This window comes from Bos javanicus, chromosome 3 (genome assembly GCF_032452875.1).
Source record: "Bos javanicus breed banteng chromosome 3, ARS-OSU_banteng_1.0, whole genome shotgun sequence".
Lineage (NCBI taxonomy): Eukaryota > Metazoa > Chordata > Mammalia > Artiodactyla > Bovidae > Bos > Bos javanicus.
This window is the reverse complement of record NC_083870.1, coordinates 57,141,185-57,166,737: the sequence shown is the minus strand read 5'-3', so window position 1 is coordinate 57,166,737 and position 25,553 is coordinate 57,141,185. Positions and strand designations below refer to the sequence as shown.

At 38.8% G+C, this 25,553-nt stretch overlaps 1 protein-coding gene and 3 pseudogenes across 6 annotated transcripts in view; 1 reads left to right on the top strand and 3 right to left on the bottom strand.

The window, feature by feature from the left end:
• The window catches only part of HS2ST1 (heparan sulfate 2-O-sulfotransferase 1), a 189,237-nt gene extending 169,084 nt beyond the window's left edge, over positions 1-20,153 (top strand). For 4 of the 6 annotated variants that reach the window (XM_061411383.1, XM_061411381.1, XM_061411386.1 and 1 more), the window contains 3 exons: positions 7,490-7,587; positions 9,984-10,141; positions 11,071-20,153. In XM_061411383.1, coding sequence (XP_061267367.1) covers positions 7,490-7,587; positions 9,984-10,141; positions 11,071-11,300 — 486 coding nt within the window. In that variant the 3' untranslated portion in view covers positions 11,301-20,153. The remainder of the gene's footprint in view (positions 1-7,489; positions 7,588-9,983; positions 10,142-11,070) is intronic. The other 2 variants (XM_061411384.1, XM_061411382.1) reach the window with 1 other exon arrangement.
• Positions 13,941-14,690, bottom strand: LOC133244348 (ankyrin repeat domain-containing protein 26-like; annotated as a pseudogene).
• Positions 14,760-15,443, bottom strand: LOC133244344 (putative ankyrin repeat domain-containing protein 19; annotated as a pseudogene).
• Positions 15,480-16,028, bottom strand: LOC133244345 (coiled-coil domain-containing protein 3-like; annotated as a pseudogene).
• Positions 20,154-25,553: the final 5,400 nt, after the last annotated feature.

Sequence of the window (25,553 nt, the reverse complement as noted above, 5' to 3'; positions counted from 1 at the left end):
CAGGGGTGCCCAACACGTGGGTGATGCAGTCTGACAGAGCCTGCAGCCACCCTCTCCTGCCTCATTTTCTCCCCTGAAGCCCCCAGTGCCTCAGCAGGAAATGTCACATTCCTCCAGATGTATTAATCCCTTCATACTTTTTGCACACGTTTTGTTCCCTGTGTTTAGAATGTCTCTCCTTCACTCTGAAAAACTCTTTGTCCACCTTTAAGATCCAGCTCAAGTGTTACCTCTTTCATAAAGTCTTTTCTGGCAGATAGCCATGTCCTTTTCAAAGCTCCCAGAGCACTCCATCGGAGAAGGCAATGGCACCCTACTCCAGTACTCTTGCCTGGAAAATCCCATGGACAGAGGAGCCTGATAGGCTGCAGTCCATGGGGTTTCGAAGAGTCAGATACGACTAAGCGACTTCGCTTTCACTTTTCACTTTCATGCATTGGAGAAGGAAATGGCAACCCACTCCACTGTTCTTGCCTGGAGAATCCCAGGGATGGGAGAGCCTGGTGGGCTGCTGTCTATGAGGTCACAGAGTCGGACATGACTGAAGCGACTTGGTAGCAGCAGCAGCAGAGTACTCCATGTCACTATTTTTGAAATATTTATTTTGTGGTACTTGAATTATTTGTTTACATATATGTCTTCTCCAGAATGCTGTGAACTTCCAGAAGCAGGGACTATACTTCATTCACCTTTGTTAACACCACATCTACTATGGTGCTTAGGTCATCTGTAAACACTTAGCAAGTGGCTCAGTGAGGGAATTTTTCACCTTTTAAACCTAGTGTTGCATAGCAGTGATGCTGGATACTTGATGTATTATAATAATTAACATCCAACAATTAATGTTTTCCTAAGTTATCAGTGCCCTCTGTTGCATGAGAAGGTAGTGGAATTTTTTTGTTCTATATTTACCTTTTCGTTTTTTAGAATTTGCTATTTCTTTCCGTGGTCTCAAAGCTTTAGGCAGAAGGTACTGATCTGCCTAAAAAGGGTACAGTACCCTTTTTTTTCCAGTGGATACTGAAAAAAAAAATCTCTTAGTATTATTTAATCTTCAAAAAAATATATATACTTCTGTTACTATGGAAAGTCTGCAAAATTTTGTAAAATCTAGTAGTGTAACTCTTTTGTGACCTAGTACTTTAAAATTTATCAGTAGTTATTTCTAAATTCACTTCAATGCCAACTGCTTCATTTCTTTTTTTAATTTTAGCCCTATCATTTACAGTAGCTCTTACTCGGTAATTGTCGGTATCCATCTCCCTCCTTCAACTAAAGGAATGTTAATGTTGGTAAGGAAAAGATTCACAGTCACATAGGTTCCTACATCCACCATTTGTCATGTCAGCCCTGGATACCATGGTTTTGTGGTTGCTATCCTATTTCATTTGGGGAATTAGGTAATAATACTACTTAATATAGCTAACAATAATAGTGCTCACATCTACTGAGTACTTATTGTGTATCAAGCTCTTTTTTAAGCCACATACCGTGTATCATTTCAGGTGGTCCATACAATAATTTTATGGGATAGTTGCTGTTATTTCTCCATACATTTTAAATATGAGAGCAGTAGGGCCTACAGATGGAGATAGGCTTTTATCTAAGCAGAAATCAAGGGGGAGCTCACTCTCAGCTTCCAATCTTCTGTAGAAAATGTGTAGCAAGATATTTGTAGAAAAGGGTTTGAATGTAAATGCCATCACTACCAAGCATCAAATTTTAATTATTGACCTTCAATTATAGGAATTAAATGTTTAAAGTAATAATCTAAGTAATCTGGTTGTTTAAGTGAAAAAGGTGATTATAAATTTGTTTCTCTAGTATGCTGAACTGAGTTTTCTGGGAGAGGAAGAGATCTGGACTAGAGTGTTTTTATTTCATTTGTTTGTTTTTATTTTGTATTTTAAGACCTCGAAGTTTTACTCTGATAACAGAGTAAAACATATATTTATAGAAAATTTCATTTCTGAAATGTGGCCCAAATGTTTAGGAGAAGGCTAATAGAAGTTAGCAAAGCAATGGGAAAATCCTGGTGGCCAGCATTTAAGTGACTGTCACCCTCTGTGGTGTGACGTGAGTGAGAAACCCAAGGGCTAGTGTCACTGTCGGAGTCAGTGGAGCCGTTCATCTTGATTAAGGCCTCGGTGGATTCACTCAGGTTTTACACAGTAAAGATGGTTTTGAGTTGCGTTAACTTGATTTCTCTCACTTGGTTTACTTTTTTCATCACATATTTATAAAGAAAGAGCAGAGGGACTTCCCTTGCAATCCAGTGGTCAAGACTCTGCATCCAATGCAGGGAATGTGGATTCAAAACCTTGTTAGGGAACTAAGATCCCACACACGTTGTGGCTTAAAAAATAAATAAATGATAAAAGAAATAGGACTTCTTTTGTACACTAAGATCTAGCACACTCGTGTATGTTCACCAATTTCTGATTGTTTATAGTTTTTTTTTAATATATCTTCCTTGTTATTGGCCTTCTTTGTGTTGTTTCTTTTAAGTTGGTAGGAGTGAAACACCTCTGCCAAATGATAAGAAGGAACTATAAAGGAGGCAAAACCCAAACTATTTTTCCACTTTTTTTTTTTTATTTTATAAATTTTATTTTATTTTTAAACTTTACATAATTGTATTAGTTTTGCCAAATATCAAAATGAATCCGCCACAGGTATACATGTGTTCCCCATCCCGAACCCTCCTCCCTCCCCGTACCATCCCTCTTGGTCGTCCCAGTGCACTAGCCCCAAGCATCCAGTATCGTGTATCGAACCTGGACTGGCAACTCGTTTCTTACATGATATTTTACATGTTTCAATGTCATTCTCCCAAATCTTCCCACCCTCTCCCTCTCCCACAGAGTCCATAAGACTGTTCTATACATCAGTGTCTCTTTTGCTGTCTCGTACACCGGGTTATTGTTACCATCTTCCTAAATTCTATATATATGTGTTAGTATACTGTATTTATGTTTTTCCTTCTGGCTTACTTCACTCTGTATAATAGGCTCCAGTTTCATCCACCTCATTAGAACTGATTCTAATGTATTCTTTTTAATGGCTGAGTAATACTCCATTGTGTATATGTACCACAGCTTTTTCCACTTTTATATTGTCTAATAAAATGTGTGGTAGGTGAATTAGGGTAAATCAAGCTTTTAAAACAAAGAAATTCAAATGTTTAGATAGATTTTTTTCTGTCATACATAAAAGCCTAAAGATGAGGGGCCCAGGATCTTAAAGCAGCTTTGCTCCATACTGTCGTTCAGCGAGTGAGGTTCCTGCCATATTGTTACTCTGCTGCCCTTCCGGGGCTTGCCCTTATGTGCTTGGTTAAATTGGTCACCACAGCATCTGCCTTCTAGCTCGTGGGAAGGAGGAAAGTAGAGGCCCACCAGTTTCCTTTTAACTAAGAGACCCAGAACTTGATCACATTACTTCTGCCCCCAGCTGACTGGCAAAACTTAGTCATATGGCCACACCTAACTGCAGGAGAAACTAAACATTGTGATTAAAAGAAGGGAAGAGTGGATTTTGGTGGTAAATCTGTCTCCCAGAGTTGGCTAGCAGATGATGCACGATACTGGATGCTTGGGGCTAGTGCACCGGGATGACCCAGAGGGATGGTATGGGGAGGGAGGAGGGAGGAGGGAGGAGGGTTCAGGATGGGGAACACATGTACACCTGTGGCAGATTCATTTTGATATTTGGCAAAACTAATACAATTTGTAAAGATTAAAAATAAAATTTAAAAAAGATAAAAAAATAAAGTGAAGTGAAGTTGCTCAGTCGTGTCCGACTCTTTGCGACCCCATGGGCTGTAGCCTACCAGGCTTCTCTGTCCATGGGATTTTCCAGGCAAGAATACTGGAGTGGGTTGCCATTTCCTTCTCCAGGAGATCTTCCTGATCCAGGGATTGAACCCAGGTCTCCTGCATTGTAGGCAGATGCTTTACCATCTGAGCCACCAGGGAAACTTTTTAGCAGGTTTTAAGCTACTGGCCAAAAGTAAACTTGAAGATTATCAGCACATTTGCTTTGTCTGAAAAACAAATACTTTCTGCAGTTTAGAACACAGGAAGTAGGAGTTGGCCAACTTGAGAACTTGGGTTAAAATAGCAATCCCACATGCTTACTCATTAATCAGTTTTGATTCCAATAGTGTATATTTAAATTCTCAAGCTTGTCTATATAGTGACTCTGTAAACTTTTAATACTGTAACCTCTTTTAATACCCTAATTTATTACATTTAAACAAAATCTTTCTAATGTCTTTGAATTCTACACACACAAAATGGTGGTACAGTTTGTGAGTTCACCCACAATCACTTTAGTAATTCATTTCTTTTTTTATCTGAGACTATTCAGACAGAGGTATAATGAAGCAGAGCACCTCTTCTGAGTTTCAGAGGCACCATACTATGATTTGGGATTCGTTTAAAATTGAATAGGCATGGAATCAGAAACGTTCTGATATATCACCACTTGATTTATTGGAACGTGGAACATGGTAGAGATAGATACACAGGTTTTGTTTTTATGAGCTACAAGTTGGCATAAAGGATAATAAAACCACTTTTTAGAAAGTGACTTAGACCAGCAAATTTAAATAGACCATCTGGTAAATTTCAGAAATAATATAATGGCCATGGAAATGGGGTTGATTGAGTCTTAAGTATAAACTGAGATGTTTTCATTTTAAAAAATAGAGTGATGTACGTGTGTGTGTGTGTGTGTGTGTGTGTGTGTGTGTGTATGGGGGAAGGGAAATCCTAAGATAACTTTGGAGAACTTTAAGGAACGTCAAAATGCTTCATGAAAAAATGTTACCACTCCTGTCTTCATCTCAACCAGAATTGTGCCTTTAAACCTCATGCAAAATCTCTGAAGTGCAGTCTTCCCCAGCCATTTACAAATATTGATTGTGCAAACAACTGGTGTAACAATATATTGTGTGCTATGGAGGACACAAATCCATACTTCATGATCCCTCCAAGAAGTTTTTCTGTAGTTTGGAAGAGTGAACATAATATTTTTTTTTTCAAAGTACATGAAACAAGTTCTTTAGATAAATAGATATACATACCTGATCCTAATAGTTGATCCTTTTACAAGGCAGTATATAATTAATTTATATGAGTTTAAAAGAATGAGTGACCTGAGGCCAGAGTAGTCATTGGAAAGATAGCGTCTTGTATATTAGATTAGTAGAGGACAGCACTTTCAGAGGAAGAAAATGTATTTAGCAAACATATATAGATCTGCAGGAACATATGACTTGCTTGAGAAACTGTAGAACAGGTTAATCTGGTAAAGAAGTTATACATAGAGATAAGACTAGCACATTGAAGTCAGAGTATGAAGCATTCTTTAAAGCCAGGATAAAGAGTTTGTGTCTTCTTTCTTTCAATATATTAGAAGCTTTTGACGTATTCTGAGTAGAAGATGTAAAAGTGACTACTTAGACTATCTGGTGGTCTAAGAGCAGATTGAAGGAAGAGAGGAAACAGAACCTGATTAGAAAGTGATTGTAAGGATGGAGAAATGGCATTGTGAAATCCTGATGAAAGTAAGATTACCTCAAGGAAGTTAAGTGAAGTAGAGGAAAAATTAAGAAATGTTCTGAGATCTTGAGTCTGAATTACAAGGGGCAATGTCATATTGCCAGAAATACAAAATATGAGGTAATACTGGAAACTCAATGAAAAGGCACACTAGGTATCAGAAAATACGTAAGAAGTGATTCATCTAGGGGTACAGATTTGGAAAGCTTCTGCCTGGAAATCATAAAGTATTCCAAGGAAGTGTGAATAAGCTAAGGAAGGGTGTAGGTAAGAAAAGGCATCTGAATTTCCATACTTGGTAGAAGGACCAAAACATGCCTTAAAAGACGATAATGATAGTACGTTCAGAAAGGTACAGAGAAGCAACAAGAAGCCAAAAGGGCAGTGTTCAAAGAAATAGACAAGTGCTGTGGAGGTCAAGGAGAATAAGAAGCAATAAAACATTGTATTTGACTGTTAGGGAGGACAGGTGGGGAGAGAGAGAGACAGACATGGATACATCCCATTTATTTAATGGTTATAATGAGCCAGCCAGTCTTTGTGGTAGATTGTTTTACATCCATCATTTTGTTTCTTCTTCAAAATAAGACTGTGTCCTTGGTTTCTAGATGAGGAGACTAAAACAAAACTTAAGTTTTCTGGTTCAAGATTCAAGCCCAAGTCATAAAACTTTTTCCTATATCATGGTAAAGGCCATCTGTAAAAGAAATGGGCAAGTCAATTGTGGACTGCAGTTTGCTATTGCCTCTTAAATGTTGCCAGAATAAAGATAATTATCCCACTATTTCTCTATTCATAGATCTAAGGATTTGGGGTCCTGTTCTCAATAGCGTTTTGGTTGAAAGGGACCTTTGAATTTACCTAACTTTATATGAAATGTATTACAAAGTGAGGTTTAGAGGCCATAATGACTTACACAAGATAAGGTCAAACCTGGTTCTAGAAACTCAGAAGTCTGGACTCTGGATGCATTCTCTTTCTACTCTTTCATATTCTCTCTTCTCAGAAGTAACAGGTGGTATTTATAGATGACTACTGCAACAGCCTGAGCGTCTAAGTTTGGCATCTTAATATCATTTCAGATAGATAAAGCCTACTGTAAAAATGCCTGTGACAGATAGTAGTAAGTTCTCAAGAAAGTGAAGCTGATTTAATTTTAGACCCATAACCTGTGAGTCTCTTTCCCTTTTCATTAATTTGTATATGTACTTAGTCGCTCAGTCATGTCCAGCTCTTTGCAACTGGCTGGACTGTACCTCACCAAGCTCCTCTGTCGAAGAGGAGCCCACCAAGCTCCTCTTGTCCAGGCAAGAATACTGGAGTGGGTTGCCATTTCCTACTCCAAGTGGGTTGCCATTTCTCTTCCTGACCCAGAGATCAAACCCGCATCTTTTGCATTTTGGGAAGCCCTTTAGTTAATTTAGTCAGATGCATTTGGAGAAGGGGCCATATCAGTCGTTAGTATCTGGGGTCACTTTTGCTTGTACAATGATGTTTTTGTTCGTTTTAATGAGGAAAGAGGGAAAGACTTAAGTGTAGTTCTACTTTATATTATTTTCAAATAATTATTTCCTGAAGAGTATCTTGAGTCTTATTTAATTTACTTTGGTAAGGGGATAGAAAATATAAATACACAGATTCAACATAAACCAGTACTTAATTTCAAGGACAAGTTATTATCTGGGGATGTTACATTCTTATGGTAAAAGAATTCTTATAAACATTGGTGTGAAACAAAAATATGAGAAAAGCCCATGTTTACCTTTGCTCAGTGCCTCAAGTATGTTTTGTAACCTATCACTTTAAGTCACTATCTCATCCAACTCTTTGCTGCCATTGATTTAATAACTTACCACATTAAGATAATTGATAGGTGAAGCTCGGGTTTGTGGCTCACATGTTCTGCTCTGTATTTTTTCCAGACCTTTGATGAATGTGTAGCCGAGGGAGGCTCAGACTGTGCTCCAGAGAAGCTCTGGCTTCAAATCCCCTTCTTCTGTGGCCACAGCTCGGAATGCTGGTAGGGAGATAAAGTTAGCGTTAATCGATAATCTACTTATTTTTCTCCATAATCTGTATTTCACAAAGGTGGATGCATTAATCAAGGGCTCAATGTAAGGAAGTTTATGAAAGACCAGACCAAAAATAACATGTAATTAAGTAATATCTAGTTTTTTACTTACCTTAAAAAGTGCCTTAAAAAGATTCTTCATGTATAAGATGCTTGCCATGATTTCTCAGTTGCTGGTTTTTAAAGATTTTTGATATTATGTATATTGCTATATTCTAGCAGTGTTCTTAATTAGAAGTCAGGAGTCCTTTCATAAACCTCGTTTTCTCCTAAGCTTGTTGTTTTAGCCACCCATTTTAGATCAAGAAGAGGCTTAGTGGGTAAATTATTTACCTGGTTTTACTGTTAAACTGATTTGACTTTGAGAGAAGCCAAGGTAAAATAAAAATGTTTTATCTTTAATAGAGTTTATTTCTTCAGAATGTGCTGAGTTTTCAGTTTGTAAAAGTAATGGTATGTATTTATTTGTTCTAGTCAATCATTTTAATAGCAAAAGTAGAAAAACAAACAAGAAACACATGCAGTTAGTGTCTTCCTTAAAACCATGGGAGACACAGGGAATGCCTTCTGTTCTTTCCATCATCGTTTGAAATGTAGCGTTAGGTCACTGTGAACCTTAAGGTCTTACTCAGTAGGTTATATCAACACATAATGTAGTTGACCCTTTAAACAACATAAACAACACAAGTTTGAACTTTGAGGACCCACGTAAGCACAGATTTTTTTAATATGTATTACAGTAGTGCATGATCTGTAGTCATGCACTACTGAATCCTCACATATAAAGCTGGGGATATGGAGGGCTGGCTGGAAGTTATACGCAGACTTTCAACTGGGGAGTGGGGGATTGGGTCTAGTTGGCACCCATAAACCCTCTTGTTCAAAGGTCAACTATAATAACATAAGAAGACTTGGACACTTCGAAAGAATGTCTTCTCAATTTTTAATCATTTCCTTTACAACAGGAATCAGTAAATTACAACCTGGACACCAAATTTGGCCCAATACCTGTTTTTATAAATAATTTTTTTGAAAGACAACTGTATCTATTTGTTTATTGTCTGTAGCTCTTTTCACACTGCAGAAGCAGAATTAGGTAATTGTGACCAAGACCATATGACCTGTAAAGCCATCTTGGGCTTTACTCTCTGGCTTTTCATAGGAAAACCTTGCCACCCCCACCTTAGAACAATAATATACTTTTCTGTTGGGTGTTAATAAGATTTTAATTGAACTTCTTTAGGGACCTTAGAAATCAGCTTGTTTACTTCTCCAACCAGCCACAGTCCCTTAGCCATGCAATGTGGAATCTTAGTTCCACAACCAGGGGTTAAACCTTTGCCCTTGACAGAGAAAGAAGAGCGTCCTAGCTGGACCTCAAGGGAATTCACAAGTGTTAGTATTTTTTGGTTGGTTTTTTTTTTCCTGGCTGTATCCTTTGGCTTGGGGAATCTTAGTTGCCCAACCAGGGATCAAATCTGTGCCCCCTGCAGTGGAAATGTGGAGTCTTATCCACTGGATCACCAGAGAAGTCCCCACCCCAGCTTTTTAATGGCTGAGAAAACAAGTTTAGAAAGGTGAAAGACCCTCGCTCAATATCACACTGCTTAAAGGCAGAGCTTGGAATCAGGATTAGGAAATGTCAATGCTGAAAAGAATCCAAAGGCATAGTTTATTTAGGGCCAAATTGCTATTAACAGTCAGTAGCTGACAATGTAAAAATTAAAAGATCCATAGCAGAGCCATTTCTTTAAAAAACCTAAATTCATAAATTAAATGAAGATAACCACTATACAAAATTGCTTAGACCTTCCTAGCTCTTAAAATGAATGAAGTTTAGAGTACAGTTGACCCTTGAGCAAGGCAGGGGTTAATTCCAGTATAACTTATAGTTGGTCTTTTGTATTCATGATTCCTTGGATCTGCAGATTCAACCAACCATGGTTCATGTGGTATTATAATATCTACTATTGAAAAATATTTGCATATAAGCGGACCTGTGCAGGTCAAACCCATGTTGTTCAAGTGTCAACTGTAAACAAAGATTAGATGCACTCATGCCTAAATCAGATAGGAAGATACATAAATATACATATTTTTTAACTGTTCATATTGTGTCGCCTAGTAAAATTTGAATTAGCCCTGCATGGTTCAGCAGAAATTGGAGACAGAGGCAAAGGAAATTAAGAACAGGTGTGCCTCCCGAAGGACATTAATAAAAGGGCATTAAGGCTTTGAATGAACACATGTTTATCTGTTTTTTCCATAATATACAGTGTCAAAGTCATCAAAAATACTTAGCAGATTTTACAACCAGGTTTTTTATTCTTTTTCTTTGGTTTTAGGAATGTGGGAAGCAGGTGGGCTATGGATCAAGCCAAGTATAACCTAATTAATGAATACTTTCTGGTGGGAGTAACTGAAGAGCTTGAAGATTTTATCATGTTACTGGAGGCAGCTTTACCCCGGTTCTTCAGGGGTGCTACAGAACTCTATCGTACAGGTATATAAAGGATGGTTTTTGTTTTTGTTTTTTTTAAGCTGACTTTAACTTTGCCATTTGCAAAATATGTATGATTCGAAGTCTGTTGAGTAAAACTCCAGAAAGGCAGGTATATTGTCTGTTTCTCCTCACCATTTTCAATACAGAACAATACATGGCACACAGATGGTGTTCACTAAATATCTTTTGAATGAATAAATGTGCATGAGATGATAATTAAAAGGCATTGTGGGTATAGTGGAAAGATACAGACTATAGTGCCAGCTTTAGAAATTGTGTGATACTCAGTAGTGCCGGCCATGCATTCCACGCTTTAGACACGTCTGGTGCCATTTAGGTACTGGTAGGATCGGAAGACTGAATCATGTTGGTAATGAACCTGTGCTCTTGTCTGTTATAATGCTCCTAAAAGTATGCTTCAATAGCCTTGACGATATTAAAAATCTGAAGGTGACTGTGCTGGTCCAGCCTAATCCTGATTTTTTTTCCCCATATTCTTTGGTAATATACAGAGGAACTCTTTTTTTCCCCTAGAATATGCATATGCCCTAGCTTTTAATACATAGGTATACAGAATAGAGGTTATGAGAAATCAGTCCAAAGTTTGAAAATAGATATTGATATCTTTAAAAACAAACTAGTCAGAACACCAAGCATTTGAGAATATAAAACGTACAGTGACCATCTACACTTTACCAAGTGGCCATTCTTACTTTTATTATTTGACATCTCATTAAATCTTTAACGAGGATAAAGATTTGTCTTACGAAGAACAAATCACTGATTAGGACACTGTTTTTGCCTGAATGATTTTAAGATGAAACAGTTATGTTACCTGCCTTCCACATGTCATCTCTTCAAATAAACAGGCATTGATTTTTATGTGTGTTCTCAGAATTTATTTACCTTTTCTCTTTTGCCTTTGTAAGTAGGAAAGAAATCTCATCTTAGGAAAACCACAGAGAAGAAACTCCCTACTAAACAAACCATTGCAAAACTACAGCAGTCTGACATTTGGAAAATGGAGAACGAGTTCTATGAGTTTGCACTAGAGCAGTTCCAGTTCATCAGAGCCCATGCTGTACGAGAAAAAGATGGAGACCTCTACATCCTTGCACAGAACTTTTTCTATGAAAAGATTTACCCTAAATCGAACTGAGTACAAGGTGTGACAGTTAGATTCTTGAACTACAACTTCGACCTTGTCTTTACCTTAGTTCTCAGCTCCACAACTTGGATTGTTGATGGGTATATAAGACACTTTGCGTTAGGGTACAGACAGTGACGTCAAGGAAGTAGATTCTGGCTGACACGTCAGTGGTCCAGGAAGTTTAAGTTTCAGCCTATTTTTTTCTGGTTAAATTTTGGTGGGAGTTATAACCTCCTGCCTGGACAAAACCTACACATCACCTAAAATAAATACCTAGCAGGTCTAATGGAAGGCTAGATGCAGTTACAGAAAAGTTCTGATATTCTGTTTTTGATAAAGCATCTTTTTCAACTAACCATCAATGAAGATGAATCCCATCTGCTGCTTTGCCTGGAGGTTTGGGTTGTACTCCTCTACTGGCTGGTGTTATTAACTGTTTGGCAGTGTGTGCTTTATTTTTAAATGTTTGGTCATGGTTGCTAAAAATGTTTTTGCTATAGTGGGAATTGCCCATATTTATGTAGATCATTTTAGTTTTCTTTTAAAAGATGATTATTGGTGTTAAAACCAATTTAAATCATTATTAATACTGTAAAAAGAAAGCAGTATTTCTTATTCCTATCTCCCCAGTATCTAAGATTGGGGAAACACTTCAGAGAATGTTGACATTGCCTAAAGTTCTTTTTTTTTTTTCCTCACAAAAATATTTTCCTTTAAGAAAGATTTTTTCATCATGTTTAATGGGAAAAAGTGAATATGTAATATAAACAGTCCAGTAGGGAAATTTTGACTGTTTATCCTTTAGATCATATATTTTTTCTTCAAAATCTGTACATACTCTTGTGATGTTTTCAAAAGTGGGTCCTGATATAGATTTGACTCATCTGTGGATCCTAGAGGAGACACTCTATGGGATCCAGATTCAAATTCAGCAGCAGCTTCTTCTAGTTCTCCACTTACATTCTGATCTCTGCCTGCCGTTCATTAGTTTTGTCTAGTTTAATTGCCAATGACTTTCTAACTTTTAGTTCTCCTAGGTAGAGTTGCTTATATTTTCCCAATTCTGCTTTTTATTAGAAATTTCTTAAAAGGTTTCCATCTTGGAGAGTTCAGATTCCAAGTCTGTAATGCTGAGTTGCATCTGACTTCTTCAGTTCAGTCGCTCAGTTGTGTCCGACTGTTTGCGACCCCATGGACTGCAGCACGCCAGGTCTCCTGTCCATCACCAACTCCCGGAGCTTGCTCAAACTCAATGACCATCGAGTCAGTGATGCCATCCAACCATCTCATCCTCTGTTGTCCCCTTCTCCTCCCACCTTCAGTCTTTTCCAGCATCAGGGTCTTTTCCAGTGAGTCAGTTCTTCACATCAGGCGGTCACAGTATTCGAACTTCAGCATCAGTCCTTCCAGTGAATATTGAGGACTGGTTTCCTTTAGGATTGACTAATTCCTTTAGGATTCCTTTAGGATTGATGAATTCCTTTAGTATTTCCTTTAGGATCCGACTTCTTATTCAAGCATTATTCTAATTTCATGATTGCTCTAAGTTTTCTTGAGATGCTGCTTATATCTACAAAAGTAGGTTGACTTCTTTTAGTTTACTAGAGCCTGTCTTGCTCTTTCTTCAGTCTACTGTTTTATACTGCTCTGCTTGACTGTGTTCCATCATATTCATTTCTGTATGACTTTTGAGGTTCACTACTTCTTGCTCCAACTTCTTTTTATTCTTTTCTAGTTTTTCATGTTTCTTTTGCATTTCTTTCATAGATAATAACTCCTGTCGAAGAACTTGACTTTTTGCATCCAGGTGCAGACATTTTGAAGATGCAGTTTCTAGCTCTGCTGTAAGATCATCAGTCGAACTTGTACTTAACAGGTTTTTCTGAAGCTGTTCAATTTTGCCTGCTTGCTTTTTGACCTGTGGTTTTAAACTTGCATTTTCAATTTCAAGTTTTTGGATATGATCCTGTGTTTTCTCAGCACATCTCAGGGCCTCGTACGTTGATCCTGTGCTTTTTGCATCTGACTTGTGAGTTGACATAACGTCTTCTTTAAATCCTGTGGCTCATCTTCTAAGTTAGCACAATAACATGAGTCACCTCCAGTGAATCCTCTGACATAGACTCGAGTTCATTTCCTTATTAGCCATTTCTATCTCCTTTCGTTTGGCAAGGTCAGGATTCCCATTCTGTAAGATTCTTGCATTCCATTCTCGAGAAAGCTGCTTCTGATGTCATTTCTCATTTTTACAGCCTGATTCAGATTATTTTTCACAGTCTTCAGTTTTATTTCTAGTGCTCTGAGAGTGAACTCAAGTTGTTTTATTTCAACTTCTTACCAATCTTTTCTTCTTAACTGCTCCCTAATTTTTTCATATAACATACCAGACTTTTTCTCTTCTCTTCTTCTTGCTTTATTATTATTATTTTTTTTTACTTTACAATATTGTATTGGTTTTGCCATACATCAACATGAATCTGCCACGGGTGTACACGTGTTCCCAATCCTGAACCCCCTTCCACCTCCCTCCCCATACCATCCCTCTGGGTCACCCCAGTGCACCAGCCCCAAGCATCCTGTATCCTGCATCGAACCTGGACTGGCGATTCATTTCTTATATTATACACGTTTCAATGCCATTCTCCCAAATCATCCCACCCTCTCCCTCTCCCTCTCCCACAGAGTCCAAGAGACTGTTCATCTCGAGCTGAGGAGCTCTCGTTCCCACTCCACTCTCTGTTGCTCTGTGATTTCACTTCTTTTGTTTCTTGACAACTCTTTCTGTAGCCCACTAACCTTACTTTCCATTTTAATTTTTCCTCTAAGTAGTTCACAGTGGCTTTTTAAAAATTCTATTAATCTTTTATAGAAAGAATTGCACCCCAAATTTTCAACAAGCTAACAGAATCTACACCTCATGCCCAGTTGTTTATGTAGCAATATGGAATTCAACTCGCCATCCTTGGAAGTGGTTTCAGATGACTGAATTAAGTCATCAAGGTCATCCACAGAATTAGTTTGTTCTTCAACCTTGTTCTGTTCACTAGATATTTTCTTTGCAGGCTTGCCATCATCCTGATCCACTTTACTTAAAATACTGTCATCATTCACATGCAGTAGACCACTAGTCAGTGAATTGGTCATTTCAAATATTGGTGTAATCACATATTATTTTGGTGTCCATTTTTCATTGTCCTTTTTCTTTACTTCCTTCATATGCATGCTAGGATCGCTACTATCAGAATCTTCATTCTCCGTAGCAGGAAACAGCTGGTTGCTATTTTTTTCCTACTCTTTCTCTGCTGAACGAATCCAGTCTTCAGCAGCATCACATATGTTGTCGGATACTTGCATTTCACTACTTTTGTTCTGCTGCTTTTCTTCTTCAACCTTGGTTTTAAAATCTTAAGACTTTATCGTCTGATGTAGGCCATAAATCAACACCAGGTTGTTTGTTGGAAAACCTGCTTAAAGAGTCTTCCTCAGAATTCTCATCCACTGAGTTGCTATTTTCGGGAGGTGTCTCTTTTCTTTATAGTCAGTAATCAGTTGGTGAATAATAACACCACTAACAACAGCACATTCTTCAGCAGTCCATCCAAAAACATCTTGAGAAAAGATGTTAACACCTTGCTGAAGAAGACTGACTGCATTTGACTCATAACTGACAGCAAGCATGAGGGCTGTTCTTTTCATCTTATCAACCACATATATATTTGCTTCTTTCTGTACTAAAAACTCCAAACATTTGCTGTTTCCTTTCACTTGTAGTAACAGTGGTGTGAGGTCATCCTTATTCCTGGCTTCTGTTATTGGCATCGTATGAAAGCAGCTCTGCTGCAAGTGATATATTCTGGCAAAAGGCAGTATAGTTGAGAGCAGTGCTGCTGCTGACGTTTGTGACATTTGGGTTGGCACCGTGCTCCAGCAGAATAGTTGCAAACTCCTCTGCTTGACATTCTACAGCCTTCATCAGCACTGTCCTCTTTTCAGAGGTTAGGAAGGTATTTTTCTCTCCAGGAGGAGAGTTACCCCCGCTGAATGACCATTGGCACAGGCCAAGTGGAGGGTAGTCCTGTTCATCTTGTCTCCATCGTTTAGGCGATTATTTCCGAGCAAGAGAATATGCTGCACTTTGGCTACATTGCCCATGCTGGCAGCTTTGTGGATCTTTCCAAGGCCCTTCTCTCAGATGTGGTACCTGGGCCTGGTGTCTTCTTGGACCTCCCAGTCATTGGAGAAGGTCGCCAGCTGCTGCCTTTGCAAACAATTTGAAGGCTGGAAAACATCCTTCTGTTCTCTAGAGTGTCTAGAAAGATGGCATCTTGGAAATTGACTCCATGAGGCTAGAGGTTATATTCCTTATCCATCCTGAGGAAGAAGAAATAGGAGTAATCCTGGACCACAGTGTGGGAGTGACAGGAGAAGTAGCCCTGGCCAGTGAGGTTGAGCCTGGAGCCTGCGGGCACCTGGAGCGTGCTGCCCCACGCTTGGTTGCACAGCATCTTGATCTGGGCCCAGTAGAAGAGCCCAGCATACTGCCAGGGCAGGTAGGTAGCTGTAGAGGCCATGCCACTCCTGGTACAGCGCTAGCACCTTGGCGTACACAATGATCGCGGCCAGCTTGGTGTGGCAGACCTCGCTCAGGGGTCTCCCCTCAGAGGGCAGCTGGCAGCTGCGGGAGGCCCCAGGCCAGCCAGCTAGGCAGAGCCAGGCAAGCAGCAGCGGGTGCAGCATGCTGGCTGCTGCAGCGGCGGGGAGCAAGTGCTGGGACTGGCAAGGTGAGCGCTGGCTGCACCCGGGGCAGCTGCCCGGGGCCCCAGGAGCACAGCCCTGGGCACTCTGCTCCGTGCTGCTCTCTCCTCCACCACCAGGATCCACCCTGCCTAAAGTTTTAGTTAAGGCTTCCACATATTAATATCAAAAAAGTAAATTTAGTGTTTGTTTCTCCATGGGTTATTTGTAAAGCTGTAAAACTGAGGTATCGGTGACTCCATATTATATCTCCATTAGTGAGCTGTGGTATGGGTAGGATTTTCCTACTTCTGTACTTTTCCTTGTAGACTATTTTTACTAAGGTGCTTTATAATGTGTTTTAAAGCATTGCATTTACAAAAATAAAAAAAGGAAAATGCTGTAAATATTGCATATTTTATGTATTTGGACCAAAAGGTTATAAGTAATTAGACAAGTGATTTTGCACCAATTTTATTACGTCAAGTAAAACCATCAGATCTACTGTTCTTGTATTTCTCATTTAACTTTACTGTTAAGACATCACTGAAATGAACTTCAGTAACCTTTCAATTTTGATACGAAGTACATTATTCATACTTGGGGGCAGTAGTTATAGTGGAAAGAGTACTGGACGAGGAGTCGGAAATCTTGATTTCTTGACTTGGCTCTGCCACTTATCAGCTGTGTGACCTTGGGCAAGTCACTTAACCTCTCTCTGCCTCAGTTTCCTCATCTTGAAATGAGGATATAATACCTGCTGTACCTACCTCACAGGGGTGTTGTGAGGATTAAATGAGATGGCATGTGAAAGCACTTTGAAAATTGTTATGCGCGATATAAATGTAAGGTATTATGGAAACATCTTTAACATATAGTTTCATATCATTGGTTTTTTAACAAAGAAAAGAGAAAAGTTCACTTATAAGCTGGTTGAAAAAAGTTCATCTTGATATGAATTTGTGTTTAATAAATATCTTATCAGTGTTTTATCTTCCCTGTTTCAACAACTATTGAAAATTGAAACACCTGTGAACTCTTAGAGATTCATGAGCAGCTGCTTGAGTTCAGGAGTTTGTTCCCTGTTTGCAAAAAGATTTCATTAGCTGACTCAGGGCAGAGGAAAATTTGCTCTTCAAATGTGGAAGACTTTTCTGTTTTTATTTTACATTACCATTCAGAAATGGTAGCTATTTTATACCTCTGGTTTTTTAAGGTATATTTTGCAGAATTTTATTTCCCTGTGCATTCTTTACTTTCTTCCACTTCTTGGAGTAGCAAAGATAAAGATTTTGGAAACATTTTCTAAAAGAGTAATCTTTAATATGTTTAGTTTAAATAAATATCCCGTAACAGGGCCTCACCAGACTATGTTAAGCATTTCAGGCAGCTTGCTTTAATGGTTGTTGATTGTATGGGAGGAGGAGAGAGTGCAACTTATCAAAAGACATTTTGGACAAATTTAAAGAAAAGCTAAAAGAAGTTGGCAGGAAAAGTCATTATAACACCCTTCCCCACGCCCCCAATAATAGGACAATATTAAAGAGTATATCAACAGGCATACTTTTCTTACTTGACTTTCTTTTTTGTGAATTTAATACCTTTGCAGGCATTTGTTGAAAATATATACAAATGATTTCCTTGCCCAAAAGTAAAACACCGCCTTGGGATGGGACATCTGACATTTATCTGCTAGGGAAGCCTAGGATGTGGGTTATTCTCTGAGTCCAGCTAAATCTTACGGTGCATCAGCTCTTTTAGGTAACTACAGTGGCACATAGATCTAGGGTCAGAAGATTCAGAGAACATACAGTTTCAGACTTTGCAAGCCATCGGTCTCCACCACAGCTACCCAACTCTGCCATTTTAGTATAAAAGCAGACAACACATAAGTGATGAGTATGGCTGTGTCCCAATAAAACTTTATTGCTGAAACAGGTGACAGGCCAAATATGGACCATGGGTTGCACTTTGCCAATCCCTGTAGCAGGTTGTTATTTATGGAGAAATCACTTTTGAATCTGTACCCTACTGGCCTAAAAGAGTTTATATACTTCCAAAACAGCTCCTAACTTATATCCAAAGAATAGCTTTCTGATCCAGGCGGTCTCTCCCACAGATTCATAAACTTTTATAACTTGGATTGCTTCCAGGTGGGCAGGTTTTCTTTCCCAGTTTAGCTGTTCAGAATAGGGGCGTTTATGCTATCAGCTTTCAGGGTGGGTGAGAAGTATCCTTCCTGGAGACTGAGAAAGGGTTAGATTTAATCCCATGTGGTCTAATATAGTCCTAGGAGCCTGACAAGTGCAGAGTCCTTATAATACCTAACTTTATAATCAAATAAACAGAACCACTGAGATGGTAATGTATTTTTTTAAAGTGGCAAGTGTGATTTTTCTTTTTCAGCCTCTGCGCTTTTTTCAGTACTTTGAAAATAGGGGAAAATTTTTTTTTATACAATACAATAGCAAATTAACCACTTTGAATTTTAAAAGATAATGTTATGTGTGTATGTGTGTATATATATATCTATATATGTTTATTTCCTAAAAGAGGGAAAAGTACCTTTTTGTTCATCTTGTATCAACTCTTATTTTCTAATTGCTGTGAAATGGCAACTATTGATAAATTGTTGTGACTTTTAAAATTTAATGGAAAGGATGTATTTTGGTTTTACCCAGCTTTAATCTGTAAAGTATCACCTAAATATATCTGACAACAACACATAAAGTATTGCATGGGGGTTACTTTTCTATCATCCATATGCATTTGTGCAACTTTGAACATACTGGGTGCTTCTGAATTCCTGATGATTGGATTTAAATGACTGAAAATCAGAGAAAAACTTACTGACTTTTAAACTTTGCATTTTATTTTCTATTTTTAAAATTCAGTTAATGCCTATAATTTGAAGTCCACTGTTATTTCTCAATATATGTCCTATCAGAGATTCCTAAAATTGTGAGTCCCATCTGTGATTTACAAACAGTATTTTGATATTGCAGGTGATTTGCTCATTGTATTTGAATAGTTAGAAAGAAAATAGTTTGTAGACAATGATTCTCTTTTTCTAATAAAATGAAATAAAAATTCTAAAAGCGCTAGAGAATTGAACTAAAGGCTGGCTCCCCAATGCATAGCTGGTATTTTAATTTCTATTCAAATTCTACATAGAGAACATCTGTGTAAACCGTCTCTCTGGTTTTTCCCATTGATCATTCTCAAACACACCTATGGCCCTAAAATCCTTTATTATGAGAGGCACCCAGTATTGTAACCTTTTATGAAGTTTGTCTTTTAAGAGGTCCAGGTGCTTCTACTTCATAAGTTGAAAATGTGCCTCTTCATAAGTTAGTGCTGTTTGCTTTGAGAGGAAGTAAGGCAATTGCTGTTAAATTTTTGCATCCATTTACCCTATGCAAAGCTGCTGGATGATGCCAACTAAACTGCTGCTCAGGCAGCCTTTGGAGGGGAAAAGCACCCCGTTTGAGATGAGCACTGCCAATTCAGCTCCTCTCGAGTGGAGCTTGCTTTCTGATTTACTGGAGAGGGAATTGTAAAGATAGAAATGGGCAATCAGTTCATCAGATTTATCCTGTAATTTAAGTTCATGCAGCTTTGTGACCTTTGCAGTCCTGTTTATAAAAAGGACCCTGATGGTGATGATCTCTTTTAAAACCCATTACTGGTAAGCCTATGGTTTAGACACACTGGTGCTGTCTATCTGATTTTTCAGACAGCTTCTAAAGCTTTCTACTGAGACTCAGGTGTGTGAGCATCTCTAAAGCAGTGTTGAATGTAATTTTGGCAAACGGATTGTATATTTTGACTTTCACTTTATAAATACACAAGACAGCTGAAGAAGAGTGCCTTTTCCCCCTCACAGTCCGCGTTGGAAGATGCTTGCTGCTTCCTCTGTCTCTGCTTTCTCTTTTTCTCCCCCTCTGCTGTTCTCTTGATTCATTTACACAATACTGTTTCCAAGTTGAAACCATTTTGTCACATCTGTTGGAGAGAGAATCACTCCTTCTCCTTAACATTCTGCCAGCTCTCTGTTGTTCAAGTGTTTCAGTTGATTACCTGATGAAAAAGCTATAAAATAAACACTCAGTGGGAAGGGGAAAAATGGTTTGGTGTCCTGTTTTAATATTTTCTTCCATGGCCTTGATGCCGAAAGAGATTTTTCCAAGTGGAGTCCGTGTGCAGTGTCATGAACTTAACCTTCAGATATCACTGCCAGCAGAGAGGTACGTGTCTTCCCTGGTCTGTCATGATTTGGGGGTTTATTTGTGACTTGCAAACTGACAGGGCTTTGCTGCTTTTTGCCTTGTACTTCACTACTGGTACTGAAATTTCAGATAGAAAATTTACAAGGTATACTTAGGATATATTCATAACTAGAAGAAAAAAGAGCTGTCAGCTTAGAATAAAAAGGGAATTTGAAAGAAAAAATTAATCTGGTTAACATTTACTGCACAGTTTAGACATGTCTGTAATGTTCCTTTGAGAATACCCATGTCTGCTGATTCTCTTTTCAGTCTTAAAAAGGAGAGACTCTCAATTAACAGTTTTCCTGTTCTCAGCCCTGGCTCATTGTTCCTAGCAAGTATTGTATGATACTGGGTTGAGTAAATACCCAATTCAGTAATGCGTTGTCTAAACAGGGAATTTGGTCTACACCCACAGAGGCAGAACAGGGAGCATGAATTTGGGAGTCATGCTGCATTTAGCAGTGTAACTAATCAGTGAAGAGAACAGTATTTTTGTTGTAAAGGTTGGAAAAGGTAGATACAAAGTGCTGGCCAGGGCAGACCAATAACTGGTAGGGCTTTTATGTACTGGGTTAGAATATTGTCAAGAAGTTGACAATATTGCCTTTCTGACCCTGCAGAATACTAGTAGTGTTGCTCTAGAAAAGATGTGTTTATAAATGTTTTATAAATACTGCTGAATTTTACTTTTTTATTGACAGCCCACTAATGCCTTTTTTTTTTTAACTTATATCCTATAGCATAGCTAGTATTGATTATGATACCTGCTGTTGTTTGCATCTACAAATTTTCTGTGAGAAAAGGGGGGTTGCTGATTATCCTACAGGAGAACTTGCTTGTTCCAGAAGTGGCTGTGTTCACATATTATTCTTGAACAGTGTGGACTTAAAGTAGCACATACATAAAACTCAGGATACCTGGAGTAATTTGCGTTCTTTGATTGGCATTCTTTCAACAGAAAGGAAACTCTCCATCCTTGAAGAAAAGAGGACGTTTGCCTTGGCTATAAATTCATTAATTCCACATTTTTAGGATATCTGAAAAATAAACTTACTATGAATCTAAACTGACTTATTTTCACCACACTCTTACCATCACGAGCTCCTTTTTAAAGCAGCAGTTGAACTTCCTGAATTTTCTTCCAGTAGTGACAGGTGCCACAATGCAAATTCCAAACCACTGTCCATTTGTTTTCTTGCTGTGAAGGCATCTGCCCACCAGTTGCCCTACCTTGCCTCCATTATACCCTGTCTCACCTTTGTTACCACAGAGCCCACAGGTGGCACCTTGCAGCAAAACACAATAACAGCATCGACAACAAAATTGACTTTAAATTGCAAATTTTTCCCTTTCTACTTCAGGAATAACCAGTTGAACAAATTAAATAAATAAATAAACTTGTTATACAGTCACTGTTCTCTGTGGCTTACTATATTTCTTCTAGTAGCATGAGACTAAAAGTTTAAAAACATGTCAAGGGCCTATGGAAGGTAAAATGGATTTCTAGATAATACATTTAGTTTGTAAGACCTGTGAGGAGACACAACAGGAAAAAAGATCTTTTTTTCTGTCTTTCACCTGTTTCGTTCTATGAGAGAGAATACTAAGCCCCTTTATTTTTTGGTCTGAAAACAGTGACAATGGGGATTCATGAAAAGATAATCCCGAAGAGTTGGCTAGTTCCTCTCTCCACGTCTTTTGGTTCCGTGTTTATTCCAAACCAGATGACCAGCTTGGTGAGATCACCATATGGTTTTTTGTAAACTTTAGTATCTTTGCTTTTTACATTGAAAACTGAGATCTCAGACTTCATTTGATTTCCCATACATCCATAAGACTCAGTACCTGCCTCCTTTCCCCCTAGTCCTTCATCATATACATACTGCTTCTGGAGACTCTCCTAGCCTGACAACTAGAAAGAAAGAAAAGTAATCACAAGGTGTAGAGAATTCTACGGCCAGCTGTGAGAAAGAGGCAGTTTGTATGGTGGTTAGAATATGGGCTCTGGAGCACCACCGCTTACTAGCTAACTGATCTTGAACAAATTAAGCTCCCTACATCTGAATCTTGTTTGTAAAATGGGACTAACATTAATCAACAGTCTGAGGATTAGTGAGATATGTATAAACTTAGTACTTGCTTCCTGTTATATAGTAAGCTCTCTAATGAAGAGCCAACATTACCTGCTAGGATAAATAAGAAAGCAAAAGAGGAGGAGCCACCTATTTGGACACACTGTGTCACACTGCATCCATGAAGTCATTCATTGACCTGCGCGCATGACCCGAGGAACAGGAAAGATGAGCAAAACAGGCATGACTTTCATTTGTTGATAAGAGACGAGGTGAAGAAATACCAAGCATCATGCAGAGATCTCTTTCCTTACTAATAAACCACCACCTTTTGTTGGTAAGGCTTCATAGAGAAGGGCATGGCAGCCCACTCGGGTATTCTTGCCTGGAGAATCCCATGGAGAGGAGCCTGGCGGGCTACAGACCACAGGCTCGCACAGAGTTGGACACTACTGAGTGGCTGAGCACGGCACAGCACAAGGATTCATAACCCACCTCTACCCTCAGACCTTTCAATACACGTAACAGCTTCATATCTTAGTTTAGCCTTGAAATAGTAGAAGCACCACATGGCCCAAGCAATCAAGTTCTAAACATGCAGTATCTATTACTTACTCTAAAATGCACTTTCATCTTCATGTCTGTGACAGGCTTCGTTTCATGACAAATCTGTCCTCCCACTTCTCCAGATCCCTAGTTGGCTTTGTGGGTTAAAATGCTAAGCTTTTACTCTGGGAGGCACTGTTCATCTTTGTTGTAATTTTTAGTTATATTATATTTTAATTCCAAAGTCATTTAAACAGTGAGAAAGACAAAGCAGTGCTTTATTTGTAGTCTGAATCTAAAAAATGGGTTGTATTCTGAGAATTTATTATAAACCAGTTCTTTGAAATCCATGTGGAACCAACATTACACATGTGGGCCAGCCTAATCCACAAAAGTTAAATACTAATGGAGTTATCCCTTCATTAGAGCAGAGGAATCTGAGGGTGGTGTCCTACTGGGGAACTTAAAATTGAGTTTTTCTGCCATTTTCCCCAGTGAGATTTTTCAGTCTTGAGCCCTAAAGCTGAGTGGTTCATATTTTAACCTGTGGGGCATGTAAGCAGAGGATGAAGTAATCACTTTTGAGTTTTGAAAAATAGATGCAGCAGTGTAGAAAATGTGCTCTCGGGCTGAAAGCTGGGGACGCAGAACCTCTGAGGAGGTTACTGCAGTTGTCAAAGGAAGTGGTGATAACATTGGGGAGAAGCAGATGGATCTCAGGGACAGAGGACCCAGCACTTGGTGACAGATGGGATGTGATTAGTATATGAAGAGAGTGGGCAATATTTGGGTTTGCAAAACACTGTGTCTGTACAGATGCTCAACATCCTTTGCCTTTGCCCCAGCTATGCAGTGGTGGTGGTTTTCCATCTAAAAGTTTACAAAATAGACCAGTGTCTGTCCGGAGAAGCTAGGACCACAAAGACAGGATTCACTGTCACTATTAAGTATTTCATTCCCGTGCCTCTTCTGGATCAGATTTTGTGACCTGGGTTAGGGTTTGGCAAAGAATTTCCTTCAAACACCGTACTGCTCTGTGGTTTGATGTCAGACATGTAGTGAAACACGCCAATCAACTTCAGCCTCGTCTCGTGTGACTTCCCTAAAGCTGAAGCTTCAAAATTAAAGTCATGCCTAGAGATGTTGCACATCATTAGTGCCTGAGAGAGTTTACAGGGAAACAGAACTGTAGGGTTTCAGTCAAAGGTCTGGGCAACTGGATTGCTAGAGCTGTGAGCCTATCGGTGATGCTGGAAAAGAAACGGGATGAGCCTGAAGAGCAGACTGACTCTGCCCAGACTTTCTAAGTACTACCTCTCCCCACCCCTCCCAGTAAACAGGAAACATAATGACATGTATTTTGAACTGTAAGAATGTTAAGAAATTCCTCTCTCTCAGCAGTCCACTGAGAGGCTGGAGTCAGGCAGGCTCAAGACATCATCCTGAGATTCTAGAACCATGGTTTCGCTCCGTCTCTCTCCCCCTCTCTTTTCTTTCCAAAGTTTTGGTAGAAAGTTGACATCAAAGAAAGTCTGACACTAAATCAATTTGTGGTTTTTGATAAGATTGTGCCTTTTTAAAGGTGCAAGTTGCATCTTTAACCTGTATCTAATTGTTAGAATCTGGCAAAGACAGAACAGTCCCCATGTGATCTGGCGTCCAAACTTTGGTTTTATTTCACAAATATGGGCCAGTTTGGCCTAAGTCAGGGTATTTCACATTGTATCCCTGGAGATTTACTTACAGTGTTTGTAACAACATTTAATTTGTATCTGTTTTACAGATTCTGGGTGTTCCCTTAATAACACAGTGAGACTGAGATATTAAAAAAAAAAATGTAGAGTGTTTTCAGAGTCTTACATGTTAGAAACTGATGTTTTTTAAGCATCTCTCAAAACTGACTGGTGAAGTGTATGTTTTCTGGGTAACAGAGCTCACCAGTGATTTGAAGTGGGCTTCCATTTGAAGTGAGCAGCGCCTTTCTGAAAATGGCTGAGGGAAAATAAGTGACATTTTTATTCAACCAAGAGTAACCGGAGACTTATTTTTTCTTCCTTTGAAAGTAATTTAAGTTCTCCAGGGGATTGGTAATTGGGTCTCTTGGCATAGCGTGGTTATCTGATCAGACTGTCATGCCCGTAAACACTGAAAATGTAGGATGATTCATTCATAGTGTTTTTAAGGGAGGTGATGGGCTTTCAACTCCTCTCTTGCTCTTTCTCACTCTTACTCTCTGTTTCTCTCTTTGTCTCTCAAATGGGGGCTTTTCAAACTTTAGACAAGAACAATGTTGAAAAAGTGGGCCGGCTATATTTTGCTTCTCTGTCTCTACCAGGCTAATGGCTCCCTATTTGATCATTTAAACACTGGTCCAAATCCAGATGGAATTAGATGCCCCTTACTGCAGTCAGACAGTCTGTAACGTTTGATACGGATCTTCTGAGTGGACAAGATGAGATTAGATTGGTCTCTCTGGGAGCCAACACTATTCATTTTGTGAGAAAAGTTATCCTGGAGGCCTGAGGACTGCCAAGAGCAAAGGAGAAACAGAGCCCAGTCTTTTCCTCTTATCAAGATCCACAGTTGGTTCCACATTAAGCCGTGGCGCACTCGATGGTAAAAGGGTTTGAATAATGAGT